The sequence below is a fragment of the Ovis canadensis genome, chromosome 4 (genome assembly GCF_042477335.2).
Source record: "Ovis canadensis isolate MfBH-ARS-UI-01 breed Bighorn chromosome 4, ARS-UI_OviCan_v2, whole genome shotgun sequence".
In the NCBI taxonomy this organism is placed as follows: Eukaryota; Metazoa; Chordata; class Mammalia; order Artiodactyla; family Bovidae; genus Ovis; species Ovis canadensis.
The window spans coordinates 106,691,038-106,708,494 of NC_091248.1; the positions used below are offsets into that span (position 1 = coordinate 106,691,038).

The window sequence follows — 17,457 nt, forward strand, 5'->3', positions numbered from 1 at the left end:
ATAAATCAAATCAATCAATACTGAGATAAAAGTTTAGGAGATTAAGACCCAAACGTCTCAAAGTATATGACAGCACAATTTAGATGGAAAAGGTTACTACTTACTGTAACATCAAACATGTACTTATAGTGCCTGGGTATATATGAAAACGTATAAGACACTAAACAAAATTATCAAGATGTAGTTAAAAATACACAGTCAAGCAAATTAATTCTGCTGAGTGTGCACAGGCAGTAAAACCTCCAAGTGTGAAGCAGATGCATCTTCAGTATTCAATAAATTCCCCTCCGTCTGTGGCATGAGAGTGGTGAATATATGCAGAGAAAGAAGCTTGAAAAATAATAAACCTGGCAAATTGAGTAGAGATTGATTAAGATTCAGGAAGAAATGAGCTCTCTTTCCACCCTTTTACCTTCTTAAAAATATGTTTTAGCAATCTTGGTACTAATGATCTGTTAATTAACCAGAAGAGAAAAAAGAAAAGATAAGAGCTAAAAGCTCAGCTCAGTCTATACCCCAACCAGTAATGCTGAAGAAGCTGAACAGTTCTATGAAGACCTACAAGACCTTCTAGAACTAACACCCAAAAAAGATGCCCTTCTCATTATAGGGGACTAGAATGCAAAAGAAGGAAGTCAAGAAACACCTGGAGTAACAGGCAGATTTGGCCTTGGAGTACAGAATGAAGCAGGGCAAAGGCTAACAGAGTTTTGCCAAGAGAATGCACTAGTCATAGCAAACACCCCCTTCCAACAACACAAGAGAAGACACATGGACATCACCAGATGGTCAACACTGAAATCAGACTGATTATATTCTTTGCAGCCAAAGATGGAGAAGCTCCATACAGTCAGCAAAAACAAGATCAGGAGCAGACTGTGGCTCACAGTGAACTCCTTATTGCCAAATTCAGATTTAAATTGAAGAAAGTAGGGAAAACCACTAGACCATTCAAGTATGACCTAAATCAAATCCCTTACGATAATACAGTGGAAGTGACAAACAGATTCAAGGGATTAGATCTGATAGACAGAGTGCCTGAAGAACTATGGACAGAGGTTCGAACATAGTATAGGAGGCAGTGATCATGACCATCCCCAAGAAAAAGAAATGCAAAATGGCAAAATGGTTGTCTGAGGAGGCCTTGCAAATAGCTGAGAAAACAAGAGAAGTGACAGGCAAAGAAGAAAAGGAAAGATATACCCATTTGAATGCAGAGTTCCAAAGAAGAGCAAGGAGAGGTAAGAAAGCCTTCCTCAGTGTTCAATGCAAAGAAATAGAGGAAAACAATAGAATGGGAAAGACTAGAGATCTCTTCAAGAAAATTAGAAATACAAAGGGAAAACTTCATGCAAAGATGGGCACAATAAAGGACAGAAATGGCATGGACCTAACAGAAGCATAAGATATTAAGAGGTGGTAAGAATATTTCATGACCCAGATAACCATGATCATGTGATCACTCACCTAGAACCAGACATCCTGGAATGCAAAGCCAAGTGGACCTTAGGAAGCATCACTATGAACAAAGCTAGTGGAGGTGATGGAATTCCAGTGGAGCTATTTCAAATCCCAAAAGATAATGCTGTGAAAGTGCTGCACTCAATATGCCAGCAAATTTGGAAAACTCACCAGTGGCCACACGACTGGAAAAGGTCAGTTTCTATTTCAATCCCTAAGAAAGGCAATGCCAAAGAATGCTCAAACTACCACACAATTACACTCTTCTCACACACTAGCAAAGTAATGCTCAAAATTCTCCAAACCAGAAGTCCACAGTACATGAACCACGAATTTCCAGATGTTCAAGCTGGATTTGGAAAAGGCTGAGGAACCAGAGATCAAATTGCCAGCATCTGCTGGATCATCGAAAAAGCAAGAGAGTTTCAGAAAACCATCTGCTGCTGCTAAGTCACTTCAGTCATGTCAGACTCTGTGCGACCCCATAGATGGCAGCCCACCAGGCTCCCCCATCCCTGGGATTCTCCAGGCAAGAACACTGGATCACAACAAACTGTGGAGAATTCTTCAAGAGATGGGAATACCAGACCAGCTGACCTGCCTCCTGAGAAATCTATATGCAGGTCAAGAAGCAAGTTAGAACTGGAAATGGAACCAAAGACCGGTTCCAAATCAGAAAAGGAGTACATCAAGGCTGTATTTTGTCACCCTGCTTATTTAACTTATATGCGGAGTATATCATGTGAAATGCCAGGCTGGATGAAGCATAAGCTGGAATCAAGATTGCCGGGAGAAATATCATTAACTTCAGATATGCAGATGACACCACCCTTATGGCAGAAAGTGAAGAACTAAAGAGCCTCTTGATAAAAAAGAGGAGAGTGAAAAAGTTGGCTTAAAAGTCAACATTCAAAAAACTAAAATCATGGCATCTGGTCCCATCACTTCATGGGATACAGATGGGAAAACAGTGGAAAGAGTGTCAGCCTTTATTTTGGGGGGCTCCAAAATCACTGCAGATGGCGACTCCACCCATGAAATTAAAAGATGCTTCCTCCTTGGAAGAAAAGTTATGACCAACATAGACAGCATTAAACAGCAGAGACATTACTTTGCCAACAAAGGTCCGTCTAGTCAAGGCTATGGTTTTTCCAATAGTCACATACGGATGTGAGAGTTGGACGCTAACGAAAGCTATGCACCGAAGAACTGATGCTCTTCAACTGTGGTGTTGGAGAAGACTCTTGAAAGTCCCTTGGAATGCAAGAAGATCCAACCAGTCCATCCTAAATTTGGAAGGACTGATGTTGAAACTGAAACTCCCATATTTTGGCCAGCTGATACAAAGAACTGACTCATTTGAAAAGACCCTGATGCTGGGGAAGATGGAAGGTGGGAGGAGAAGGGGACGACAGAGGATGATATGGTTGTATGGCATCACTGATGCGATGGACGTGAGTTTGAGTAGGTTCTGGCAGTTGGTGATGGACAGGGAAACCTGGTGTGCTGCAGTAGTTCATGGGGTTGCAGAGTTGGACACAACTGAGCAACTGAACTTAACTGAGAAGCTCACAACAGAGGTCAAAGGGAAAGAGTGCAGAAACAAATTATAAGCGAGAAGAGGAAAGAATCTGGAAAGTTAGAAAAGCCAAAGTAATTGTTCTTGTTTAGTTGCTGAATCGTGTCCAACTCTTTGTGACTCCGCAGACTGTAGCCCACCAGGTCTCTATCCATGGATTTCCCAGGCAAGAATACTGCTGGGTTTGTAATTTCCTCCTCCAAGGGATCTTCCTGACCAAGGGATCAAAAAGCCTCTCCGGCACTGGCAGGTAGATTCTTTAATGCTGAGACACCAGGGAAGCCCAGTTTAAATGAAACACATTTTTTCCTACAATTCTGTCATGGGCCAAATGCCTTAGAAACCAAACAACTACTAGCCAATCTTAAGACTGCTGACACTTACTCCTCTTCCATCTTGAGGTTTCCATTAGCTTTGAAAGTCAGAGAAGACAGAAAGAATACCACAAAATAGAAAAGGATTTTGCCTAACAGCACAGACAACTTCACACTGCCCATATCTTACAGCTCAGCCAGAGGTCAACTATGAGACCCTGTCTGAATCATAACCCTGGTAATCTAAAGATTCTGTTAGAAAAGTAAATTCTAAAACTCCTAAGGACCTAGATTATTTCCCTAGGCCACTACAGGAAATCTGGAGACCTAATTTCTGCAGTTACAGAAGCACTTCAAATCTTTCTCAGTGGTCATGCCATTTGAAGACATCTTTTGTAACTTCATAGCAGGAAATAATACTTACTTGGGCCTGTATCTCATCTACTTGCCATAACAACTACTGGGAGTTCTCTCTCTATACCCACAAGCTCAAACCCATAGCAAAACCATACAACTCCCCCATTACTGCATCCATAGGCTCTCTGACCATAAAGCAATGTAACAAACACACATTCCTAAAGGTACTTTTCAACAATACAAGCAAGGTGCCAACTGAAAATTTGTTGCGTATTGTGCGTATATATACATAAGCCAAATTTTATATATATGGGGGTATATCTATATGAGCCAAAATTTATATGTGTGTATACATATATATATATGAGCAAAATCCTATCTTTGTGTGTGTATATAAAAATAAAACTAGGCTAAAAATTAAGGATGGATAATTTATTATTCTTTAAGAATGTATACACTGTTTAAAAAGGTTCTGTTCTTGAAGCAGGGAGAAAGCGGGGGGAAAGGAACATGAACCCCAAAAATGGTTACTGTACATTCAAAGTGTATCTGCAATGTTAAACAATCAACACCTGCTTAGGGAATTCCATGGCAATCTAATGGTTAGGACTCCACACTCTTACTGCTAAGGGCCCAGGTTTGAAACCTGGTCAGGGAACTAAAATCCCACAAGCAGCAAGGCATGGTCAAAAAAATAAAAATAAAACTACCTGCTTAGTGTGAGCCATACTCATCCAGTTCTCACTTGCACTTTACAAACTTAAAAAGTTGATGTCAAGCCATACCTTTTATTGTTTTTCCTCTTCCACCAATATGATTTAGGAGTAAAAGACATCTTCAGGAAAGAAGTTGAATTCTATAGAAAAACTGTTGATCAAACAACAGCAGAGGTAGATAAAATTTGTACCCAGAGATAGATCTTAAAGTAAGGCATTCTTGATAGTTCTTTACCTGATTAACCACTGCTGCCCCTCACTCCACAACAAAAAATGCTACAAATACTTGCTTATACAGCCTACATGCAAAAAGCTTCTGGCACAAACTTCTTAGGCCATTTCTCAAAAGCCTCATCCTCTTGAGATGACAAAGCCCAAGAGTCAAAATAAAATCAAAAAGTTAAGGATGAAGATCAGAAAGGAATACAAAGAACAAAGACTTTCTAATCACTTCTTACATGTTCATTCTACTCTTCTTAACTGGTCCGAGTTCTCTAACTCCTATGTCTCCCATGATCCATTAATTTAGCTATTATGATAAAATATTCTTAATCTCCCCAGGCCCTTCTAATCTGAACAAGTCCTGACATAGCGGCCTTTTTTTTTAAACGCTATGACCCCGATGAGATCTTTTTATAGCCCTTGGAACCCTGATGCTCCCTCCTAAATTCCTGCTCTGTGGCCCTAATGTTATGACAGAGGAGACAAACTATGTGAATGGTCCTGTGAAAGCAACTGAGTGGAGGAAGGGGATTGCTGCAATTGGGCTCCACAAGCATCAGGCTATTTCTCTTTCTTCCCTACAGAATTTAAGAAGTAAAGTAGAAAGGAAAAGGCTGGCATACACATGGGAAGTTGCAGCAAAGAGCTACCCCAAGGTTTTTAGGAATCCTCATTATCTTTCCATTTGTTATAGGCAGTTAAGTCTGGAAAAATATCTTTGGAATGTCTTGTGTGTAGGGATGCATAAAAGATAACACCTTGCAAAAGTCAAACATACAGGTTTAATAATGTGCCACTAATGAAGATGGTTTATAAATGAAATAACACCTACACATTTAGTTCCCTAAATATATTATGCTATTAATCATTAAAGTTAGACCTATAAGTACAAATTTTCCATATGTGGAAAAGTAAATCTGTTTTTAAATTAAAGAGAAATTATCACTCTAACTCTTAAAAATAAAACGATCAGGATAAATTTCAAGTGTAGCCGCTCAGTCATTGAATAAATTTAAATTTGATAATAAAACATGTAAGTTTCAACCAATGCACCTTCGCTGAAGCACATTTAGCTGAAATAACTTCGAGTCTGGTTTATTTCCATCACATATAGTACATTTTTCCAACAAGAGCATGTACATTCAATATAGAACATTTCCAGCAAGTTACAGTCTTTCTACTTTCCTTTCACAGTATATTTTAGTGCAAAGCACTGGGAAGGGTAAATGCTTTTCTAGCTATAAAATCATTTTATTATGACCTTGTGGATCTTCAACATTTTAAAATTTTATATGAAAAGTATATAGATGGACAGGGTCCCTCCTAAGTTTACATGTGAAACTATATAAAAACATGGTATATTCTCCTGCTGTACCTTTTAAAATTATAATTTGACAAAAATTACTAAAAATTATTTTAAAATAAAGTATTCCCTAAAAAATACAAAATACTGATACACAAAAACCTGCCCAATATTTCATTAAAGATAGACGTACTTCTGTTTTCCCTAAAATCTTGATTACAAAAATGGACAAAAATTTATTATTTTTTAAATTTTTCAGTAGGAATCAAATATTATCTAAAGTGGTCATCTAAGATTTTACTTGGGAGAGGGGGAAAAAGCAGGGTATACACCCCAATCTTCCTTTTTTAGCAATATTTAAAGAAATAAACTAATATTGTAAGAAATGGTTGTGCAGGGATTGTCTGCATCCATAAAATTTCAGTAAGCTATTTACTACTGCCTTCATATTAACATCAGTAAATGTGCAGTCTTCAAAAAAACCTGAAAATTTAAGTTGCATCTATCATTAAAGTGCTTTGAATGAAATTTAAAGAAATACAGGGGAATGTTTAATTTTCATAAAAACCTCAGATGTTTACAAATGAAGAACGTGATGATCCATGGGAGAAAATGAACTGCAACTTTCCTGTAGTATAAATTTTAGAATAAAACCTGCAAACATTTAAGTGCTGTAGAACAAGTTAGAAATAAATGGATGTAAAAATAATTACAAATATTTAGCAGGCTAAATATCTATAATGTGCTGATATTAATTTATCTTTTGGTCCTAACATACACTCACTAGGAAATTATGTATCTGTACAATCCAGATAAAAATTCTGCCAAATGAAGCGGAACAAAACTAAAATCGCTAAGATAAAGTCTTTGTTAATTAAAAATCACCAGTGGTGATATTTTCTTCAGGTTGTTGATCACTTTAATCAACAAACTGTTGGAAAACAAAATTTGCACCATTTGTGTAGAAAACGTAGACCAAATGCACAAGGGTGGTTAGTTGATGGACTGTGATGACAGTACTTAATGTCACAGCTACTTGAAAGTGCTGGAAGAGGCAGTGCCTTAGAAACAAGTGGTTAGATGGTTATTATTTTAGTCAGAAAACAGCAGTTACAGTCATATATTTATCAAAGCTTTTTCTTTTTTTCCTCATAGTACCATTTGAAGATGTTTAGTGGTTCTAACACCAATTTATAGTCTTTCCACAAAAATGAACTCCAAACCTTTTCGTACATCACTTGAAGTTATCTGAGGAGAAATGGGAATAAATGAACACTTTTGAGTTTACCAATAAAACCTTATTTTTAGAATTATACAATAAATGACTTCTAAAGAATGGTTTCATCTCAAGTTTTCCACACACACAAAAAAATGTGATAGTCAAACCACATTTAACCTACTCAGCACTCAAACTAAGTATACTGCTTTAGAACCTGAATCCAAAACTACTTTAATACTAATTAAATATATTAAATGCCTTAATACGAGGGACACAGGTACTGAAGGTAAACTTTTAAAAATACAGGGAGATTTACGAAAACAAAAGGGAGTCTACACCTTATTTTATATTGCATTTTAAAAATCTACATTCGTTCCAAAACCCTCTAAAAAAGTAATATTATTTTCTTTTTCCCCAATAGGGATTTTACTTTTCAACACACAACCATAAAAAAAAAGAAAAAAACCCTACTTAATAATATTAACTATGTTGAAATGATCACCAAAAGTTTATTTAAACAAAAAGGTAAAAATAAAGAGGATCTGGGACCTAAACAATCACTTTCCATAGATCAAAACTAAAACACAGTAACTAACACATACTTCCAAGGAAAAGGGAAAATAATCCAAACTTTTGTTTATCGAGTTTTCCCCTTTGCCTGGAAGCACTATGTTAAATGTAAATAATAAATGCTAATTGTTCTAAATTCAATTTGGGGGTTGTATTTTTTCTGAGTGCAGCACTTTATTTAGCCGTCACAGATTAATTTTTACAATAATTACAGTTCCTCAAAAGACGTTTTTCCTATAATTATCGCCTTCACAAATTCATTCTAATATACTTAACTTTCCCACAATGTATTAATTAGTAGACTAAGTCACTGAATCAAATTAAACCTGTGCAAAGTTAGTTAAACAGAAGACTTCTATTGTAAACATAAGCCAATATTAATGTATATATTTTACAACATTGAGAGGAAATCACTGACCCTGTGCCATCTATCTATGACTATATTGCATTGTCCTGTGGAAGATTAAGTTCTGAAGTTAACTTTTGTTCCCAAGCCACTGGAATAAAGGTCACTGAAGAGGTAAATGCAATATGCACATCACTCTTGCAGTTCCCACTGCCATAAGATACATGGAAGCAAACGTGTTAAAATGGAACCAGCTATAAATTATGGTCAAATGATTTTTTTAGTTCGATGGGGGGAAATAAAGCAAAACTCTGTAACTGTTCCTCACCAGACAAGAGCCTTAGATCTTGTACTTCGGCCTTTGGTTTTGTTTCCTTCAGGTGAATTGGAAGCATTTGCCTTATGAGTTTTCTTATGATGTTCAAGATAAGTCTTTTTGGCAAATGCCTTTCCACATTTATTGCATCTGTGAAGAGAAAAGTTTTTTGTGACTTTTACTTCAATACCAACATCAGCTACTTCATACTTTTTACTAGGAGAGTTAGAAGTGCCATCATGTTTTGCATCACTATGTTTTGCTTCGTCTCTTGAAGGGCCTCTTTTTGTCACTTTATTTAGAACAAAATCAATGGGCTTTTTTATAGCTCTGATCTCTAAACTGGCTGTTATTTTCCCAAGATAACGGGATGACTTTTTATGAACCACAGTTATATGTCGTATCACATCACGCTTCCGACGAGTTTCGTAAGTGCAAAGAGGACACTTGTAGAATTTAACATAAATGTTATTCCCATCTGTGTGCAATTCAATGTGTTTAGTCAAGTTCTGTTTCGAAGTAAACTGACGTTTACAAAGTTTACAGTAAAGTTGCTTAAAATCAAAGCCAGCTGAAAGTTTTGGTTTCCTGGTTTTTTGCTGGCCACCTGCAGCAGACAGACTAGTTGATTTAGGGCTTTCAGAGTCTTGTTTAACTTTATTTTTCTGTGCTGCCGGTGTGTTCTTTTTTTCATTTGAATGATTTGTTCCCTTTAATTCATTCTGTGGAGAATGGGTAATGGAAGGGGGTGAAGATTCTACAGAATCTGCTGGTTCAACTTTAACTTTTATTTCTGAACTGCTGGCAGTATTATTGGGGCCTTTCTCTCTTTTAGAGTTTGTTCCAGAAAGAGTTATCTTGTGGACAATTTGCATATGTCTTTTAAGCATTATTTGTGAACTATATTTCCTCTTGCAAAGAAGGCATTTGCATGCAGTTAAATTGTATTCAGCCTTTGAAGACGACTTTTGTTTTCGAGTCTTAAAAGATTTTTTAGGAGAAACAGAATCCAGGAACAAAGGTTGCCCAGGCTTTGTTGCTATATCAGGAGTAATTGAATCCCTCCTTAGTCCTCTATGAACTTCATCAAAATGCCTCCTTACATTCGCTTTTGTAGCAAATGATTTACAACATACTGGACAACTCCTACTTAATGGAACTAGAACATTCTTACTGCGTCCTTTAGAGGACTGGTTTGGATTCTTTCGTGTTTCAATGTACTTTTTTAGTTCTTCCATCTTTTTCTTGTGTACTTTTCGAATGTGACGACGAACACCTCGTCTGGAATTGAAATCTTTTCTACAAAGACAACATATCAACTGGTGACCAAAATCAGAATTGTCAGAAGTTTCCAAGTCAGCCTGTGATTCCTGCGGTTGTTCATCAGATGGAGGTGCAATGTCATCTGCAACAATTTCAACAGGAGGGGGCTCTACAGTTTCCACCTCTGTGTCTGTAACTGGAACTGTTTTAGACTGTTCAGTGCTAGTTTCCTGTATTTGAACTTCAGGCTGTTCAGGAGTACTGCTTGACTCTGTGACTTCAGTGGGATTATCAGTCCTTGAAATATATTGAAACACTGCATTTTGATTAGTTTCTATAGGTTCTAGTTTAATAATGTATTCTCGCTTGTCCACACTTGGATATATGGCTTCTAGGAGGTCGTTTATGGCTTGGCTTTGTTTATCATTTACATCAGGAAGGTCTGTTAAGGAAAAAACAACATTTTAATCTGAAATAATTAGCCTGCTCTAGTCCTCTAATATTTTTAAATGTATTATTAACCTGTCTTAAAATTTATTATTAATTTGTATTTATTTTTACAAGAGTATTATCTACTCAGTATTTTATGAGGCTAAAAAACTAGTACTGATTAAATTAAAATTTGCTTTAATTTAAAATTTCATCATGGTACACAAATGTTAAGGAATAGATACAATCTGAAGAGCTACTTAATATAAGGGCCCTTAATATAAAATATTTAAGCAGATGGGTATCCCAAACAATAAAAATAATACTTCATATTTTTAGGCTAGCAAAGGAAAGTCAAAAGTTCTCATAATCCAAGATGGATAAAATACCATGAAGTATGTTAGTATAAAAATCATTTTTTTTTTTTTTAGAAAACATAACAGCATTCCTATTAACTTAATCCATAATAATCTAATCTAATTGTATGGGGACATTTGAACATCTTATGGAAAATGAAAAAGATTTTATAGGAAAACTTAGAAACATAAATGATGATGTATAGAAGTGTTGGTTAAATTCAGTCCTATTACATGTCTTAACATGGCACAATTCTATTAAACCAATGATTAAAAACTATAAATTAATTCCAAAAACAGAGCTAGTTTTATTTTCTTGTGCAATATAATTACTCTGTCTGTAGGCAACCTAACATTCCTATTGTAACAGAGTTGACTAACACTGGTTATGTTCCTACATACAATGCTAAAATCTAGCTACAAATACAGTATCAAATCTGATAACCACTTAGAAATAAAGAAATGACTTATCATAATTCTTCTGGTCTACTAATCTTTCTTTTTAAAATGGATAAAGTAGTGTCTGTAAGAAGAATACTTTCACAGAAGTATTTCTAGAATAAGTATCACAGAACAGTATACAGTAATCCAGCAAATCCATTCATCTATTTCCCTCTAAAATTCAACTAAACTTTAGTTCACACCAAAAACTAACACAGAATAACTACCAGAAAGTTAATTAAATTCCTACTAATTCCTTAATTGCAAGGTTAGAGTTGAAACTAATTTCTAGACTGCCTTTTCATTTACATCTCAAGGATAAAAGAAGTATAGTAAGATCTAACAGGGGTAGGAAAAACTTCAAGACAAATATGAAATTTTTGTTTCATCTATTTCCTATATTTTAAATCACTTCATACTAATAATTAAAGTGGTACTTTTGCTATTTGGAGTTTTGCACTCCATTCCCATCCCCAAAAGGTTAAGTTGAAAAATGCACAAAGTCCACAATGCAACTGAAATATCAAACTGACAAAATAACTTCTACATTTTGTTAAGTCCACAGAGTTAAATCCCTGAACAAAAAACAATGAAAGTAATCTGTGACTCAATAAAATATGTTAAGGAATTTATGTTAGCTCTTTAAAGCAAGAAAACAGTATCATTATATACACTGCAACTTAATCATACACAGACAATATACTTAACAAACATTTGGTTACACAAAAACTTCATTACCTTACTACCTGCCTTCATTACATAAAGCTATTTCAGATTTCAGGTTAGCTTGCAACACAATCCAATTTCTGATAAAACTGAGAATAAAACTGATCTTCAAATCAAGACCCAGAAAACATTAGAAAGATTATCAATTATTTTTTAATGCTCTCCACAATACCTCCAAAATCAATTTATTTACTCATTCTTTGCTCTATTTCAACCTTCTCATTTACTTAAGGAGAATCTAAGTAAACAATGAGTCATATCTGGTAACAAGCTGCTAAGAAGTAAAAATACAAACACCCCCATCAAGCATCAATATTTTAATTTAAAATCCTGAATATAAACTGTATAGTTCACATAAACAATCAAAAACAATATCCAATGTTTTAATACAAATAAATGTAGTAAAAATCTAACTTCATTTATCTTTAGCAAAATCCAAGGGACAGATATTAAAAAATAGATATTAAATTATCTCTTTTAAGAAACCAAATATATAACACTGAGTCAAGTATTTTATTTTGTTCTCCATCACTAAGTCATCTGTAACCAGATACTGATACCACTCTAATGTGAATGTGCAGCTACAGTATAAGAACACACAGTAAACGCATAAATGAACATATGAATAAAACTTACTGTCATCCATCTGCAGACTTGGTGGGCAGTAGAATTTTTTATGGGTAATTAAATTTGGCAATCCTCTGAAGAGACTGCGGCATAATTTACATTCAAAAATAGTGTCCACGTCTTTTAATAAAATATGCTTAAGTTGTTTAGTTCCTGAGAAAAAAAAGAAAGCACAAAGGTAACTTTAACATGTACTTTTAAACTGGAAAATCACTGCTGACAATCCAAAAGTGTGGTTTTACTCTTTAAAACAAAATGCAGGCACTGCCAGTATCTACCACACTATACTCAAAAATAAGTTATAAACTACATTCTAAGCAAAATTTTATCACTTGGATGTTAGGACACCTGAAACTGATGGTCTTTTTCTAATTCAGCAGCCAATCAACTCCTGGGATGTCTTGGCAATGGTTCTAGTATCTGCTTGATCGTCACAATGACCTGGTAATAAAAATGTACATGACCCACTCCTGGAGATTCTGATGCAACAGACCTGGAGTGGTACAGAAGAATTAAATGCCACCTCAACCCAAGTTTTTGGCTTGTTCTTCCAGCTCTCTTTTGTACTACGAAGTAAACATGAAGTAACACATTTCCCCCTGATTACTTAAAGAAGGTCAAAACTGTCTCACAAGATTGTCTGTGCCTTTCTTTTTAAATTCAGCTCAAACTACTTGCGGTTCTGGGCCAACATGGGATTATTATCATTTAGCGGACAGTACAGAATCCTTGGTCCGTGGTTTTGAATTTTGCTTAGGTCTCTTAATACCACTAGAAATTTATTGAAAGCCTTTCTCCCTCAAATACTCACCCTAATTGCAATTAATTAAATAGTGACAGAACTACTAGTTTAAAGCCTGTCTGCCACTAGACTATAAATTCCAAAGTGGCCAAGACCAAGCCTGTCTTATTTACAAAGTTCTCAGTTCTAACAACACTGAATAAATATTCACTGAAGAAAAGCCACTTATCTACAGAATCTAAGCATTATGATAGAAGATCAAAAGGCAGGCAGAAAATAAAGAGCAACAAGCCCTCCTGAAGTATTTAAAATAAAACACAAATAGAACCTCTTTTGTCACTGCTTCCTACTGGTGGTTGACACAGGTAAATGGACAAAATTGATCTCTGTTCACTAATTAATGAGCCTTCAGTTTCTTCAAAAAAATACAAAAGAGGAAAATAATATTGAATTAAATAGGAAAAAAACAAAATGTCCTAAAAAAATACCATGAAGACTATCCAGGTACACAGTGACTATTAAGCTTTGGGACTACCAGAGAATAAACACAATCTCAGTGGCATAATTAATACTGTTCAGTTCAGTTGCTCAGTCGTGTCCGACTCTTTTCGACCCCATGAATCACAGCATACCAGGCCTCCCTGTCCATCACCAACTCTCGGAGTTCACTCAGACTCACGTCCATTCGAGTCAGTAATGCCATCCAGCCATCTCATCCTCTGTCGTCCCCTTCTCCTCCTGCCCCCAATCCCTCCCAGTATCAGAGTCTTTTCCAGTGAGTCAACTCTTCGCATGAGGTGGCCAAAGTACTGGAGTTTCAGCTTCAGCATCATTCCCTCCAAAGAAATCCCAGGGTTGATCTCCTTGCAGTCCAAGGGACTCTCAAGAGTCTTCTCCAACACCACAGTTCAAAAGCATCAATTCTTCTGTGCTCAGCCCTCTTTATAGTCCAACTCTCACATCCATACATGACCACTGGAAAAACCACAGCCTTGACTAGATGGACCTTAGTCGGCAAAGTAATGTCTCTGCTTTTCAATATGCTCTCTAGGTTGGTCATAACTTTTCTTCCAAGGAGTAAGCGTCTTTTAATTTCTTGGCTGCAGTCACCATCTGCAGTGATTTTGGAGCCCAAAAAAATAAAGTTTGACACTGTTTCCACTGTTTCCCCATCTATTTGCCATGAAGTGATGGGACCAGATGTCATGATCTTAGTTTTCTGAATGTTGAGCTTTAAACCAACTTTTTCACTCTCCACTTTCACTTTCATCAACAGGCTTTTTAGTTCCTCTTCACTTTCTGCCATAAGGGTGGTGTCATCTGCATATCTGAGGTTCTTGATATTTCTCCCAGCAATGTTGATTCCAGCTTGTGCTTCTTCCAGCCCAGCATTTCTCATGATGTACTCTGCATAGAAGTTAATTAAGCAGAGTGACAATATACAGCCTCGACATACTCCTTTTCCTATTTGGAACCAGTCTGTTGGTCCATGTCCAGTTCTAACTGTTGCTTCCTGACTTGCATATAGGTTTCTCAAGAGGCAGGTCAGGGGCTCTGGTATTCCCATCTCTTTCAGAATTTTCCACAGTTTATTGTGATCCACACAGTTAAAGGCTTTGGCATAGTCAATAAAGCAGAAACAGGATCCATAAAAGTTAAGCATTTCTGATTCAATCTTTTGCAATTTGTTTACCTTTAATTTTTAATTTTCATCATGTTGCATTTTATCATCATTTTGAAGATGTTAGCCTTCAAATTTCTATTGCAAAATGATTACCACATTATCATAACTTTACTAAGTCTTCAGAGATTCCAATTCTGATATCATCTAGCTGTGTGACCTTAAAGCTGTGTGCACTTTGGTTTATTCATCTTATGAAACAAACCAAACCTATCTTTGGAGAATATGAAAGAAAATATGAACCTAAATTCCAGAAGAATTAAAATATATATATATAATGAAATCATTTCTACCACTTCCCAAATCCAATTCAAAGTTTATTTCACGAGATCATACTACCACAAAACCAGAACACATATTTTAAAAGATTCAGAAGATAACTTGGGTATTATTCATTGTGTAAAAGTAAGTTCACACACACACATACACTTCTCTAGTCTATTTCACATTACAAAATATATTGGCAATAAACTGCTTATATATTTAGTTCATAGTTAACCTCATAAGTAATTGACAAACTATGAGAGGTAGGCTGATGATAAAGAACACTTTAGATAAATTTCTGTAATTGATCTACATATAATTCTTAGTAAGTATAGGTGGGTGTATTACCAGACAGAAGAAAACATGGGGAAATTTTGCATATTTTAATCCTAAATTAAAAAACCAGCTAGACCCATACTACAAATTCAATTCTGCCTTTAAAGATACTAAACTGTTTAAAAGGATTGAAGGACACAGAAATAATCTGAATGAGGTTTAGCTATGACTAGAAACTACAACATGAAGTTATACATAAAAAACATTACTTGTAAAAACTAAAAAAGACTGCACCCCTAAATCAGATATCATCTACCAGGTTATCTCAATCAACCATAACAAAAAAAAAGGTATTTGATTCAACCTTGACTAATTAATCTTAATTATCAAATCACAAAAAACACTCTACCACCCTCACACCACTTATGCACGCGCATGCACACACACACACACACACACACACACAGTTGTATTGATCCAAGCAAACCAAATTTCTTACAGGTCCTTGGATTCACCAAATTCTCTCACTTTTCAGGCCTTCTCCTATGTTTCTTTCTCTCTGCCTATAACATTCTCCCCATTTCCCTCGTCTGGCCCACTTCTAATAATCCTTCAGATTCCAGGTTAGATGTCATTTCCTCCAGGAAGCCTTCTCAGACCCCTCCTGTTTCCTGTTAAGAATTCTTCCCCTATACTCCTGGAGTACCCTGTACACCTATACCATATTATCTCACTATTTTGTGATTAGATACTTTTATCTTCATTAAACTGGAAACTCTAAGAGGACAGAAAAGATACCTTTGATGTTCACCACTGTATTCACAGCTTTCAGGATCACGCCTGATGGGTATTTGGTAGACATACTGGTGAGCTCTCTCCATGTTTAAGAAAATCTTCCCTATGAATTTTTTTAAAAGTCTCTATAAAGTTAACCAGAAAATAAAAAATGGGACCTGAGTGATTTTCCAATTCTGCTTACATGTATTACAAATGAGAAAAATAAGATTTGTCCTCATTCCATAAACACAGGCAAAAATTATTCCTTAAGTTGGTTTCAGTTACCATTTAAGGTTTTGCTGGTTTCCCACGGGGACATAATGGCTTTATTCTAATCAGCTACCATTTTCTGATTGCTTTGCTCACTAACAGTTTGACACAGCCAACCAACTGTGCCTCTGGCAATAGTTAAAACCTACTATAACCTGAAAAAAGAGACAAGACAGCAACCAAAGTTCACCCAGACAGCAACAAAAATTCCTCCACAACTCTTAATCCTGAGAGAAAGAGAGCCGTGCTGCCTTACTCCTAATTATTCCTTTTCCTATACTGATAACTCTCTCACCTTACGTTTCGCAGCACTGTTTATAATAGCCAGGACATGGAAGCAACCTAGATGTCCATCAGCAGATGAATGGATAAGAAAGCTGTGGTACATATACACAATGGAATATTACTCAGCCATTAAAAAGAATACATTTGAATCAGTTCTAATGAGGTGGACGAAACTGGAGCCGATTATACAGAGCGAAGTAAAGTATGCCAGAAAGAAAAACACCAATACAGTATACTAACACATATATATGGAATTTAGAAAGATGGTAACAATGCCCCTGTATGCGAGACGGCAAAAGAGACACAGATATATACAACAGTCTTTTGGACTCTGTGGGAGAGGGAGAGAGTGGGATGATTTGGGAGAATGGCACCGAAACATGTATAATATCATATAAGAAATGAATCGCCAGTCTAGGTTTGGTACAGGGTGCAGGATGCTTGGGGCTGGTGCACTGGGATGACCCACAGAGATGGTATGGGCGGGGGGGAGGGGTGCTCAGGATTGGGAACATGTGTTTGTATGCGGATTCAAGTTGATGTGTGGCAAAACCAATACAGTACTGTAAAGTAAAATAAATAAATAAATAAAATAAAAATAAAAATAAATCATCTTAGAAGTCACTACATACTACTTACATACCGTTTACATAGATCATCAATTCAGTATCTTTTGAAAAACCAGCCCTCCAAAGAGAAGGCTTTTGACGCCTGTAATTAATTAATGAACATTTCAGATTCTCACACATAATGGGTACTCAATAAAATTTAGTTAAACCTCATCGAAGGTTTAATCCTGTGCTATCAATTAAAGTAAAATACACTGTATATACTGATATAAAGGTTTAAAAAAATTTCTTTTCAAAAAGGATCAGTATTCAATTTCACATTAGGTTGTATGTCAGATGCTTGACATA

At 35.9% G+C, this 17,457-nt stretch overlaps 1 protein-coding gene across 2 annotated transcripts in view; it reads right to left on the reverse strand.

Moving 5' to 3' along the window:
- Positions 1–17,457, reverse strand: part of ZNF800 (zinc finger protein 800) — a 50,138-nt gene that overhangs the window by 21,039 nt on the left and 11,642 nt on the right. Inside the window, exons 4-6 of one of the 2 annotated variants that reach the window (XM_069586930.1) lie at positions 12,255–12,398; positions 8,416–10,108; positions 5,718–7,200 (exon numbers count right to left, since the gene is read on the reverse strand). In XM_069586930.1, the coding sequence (XP_069443031.1) occupies position 7,200; positions 8,416–10,108; positions 12,255–12,398 (1,838 nt within the window). In that variant the 3' untranslated portion in view covers positions 5,718–7,199. Of the gene's footprint in view, positions 1–5,717; positions 7,201–8,415; positions 10,109–12,254; positions 12,399–17,457 lie in introns of those variants that run through there. The other variant, XM_069586929.1, reaches the window with a different exon arrangement.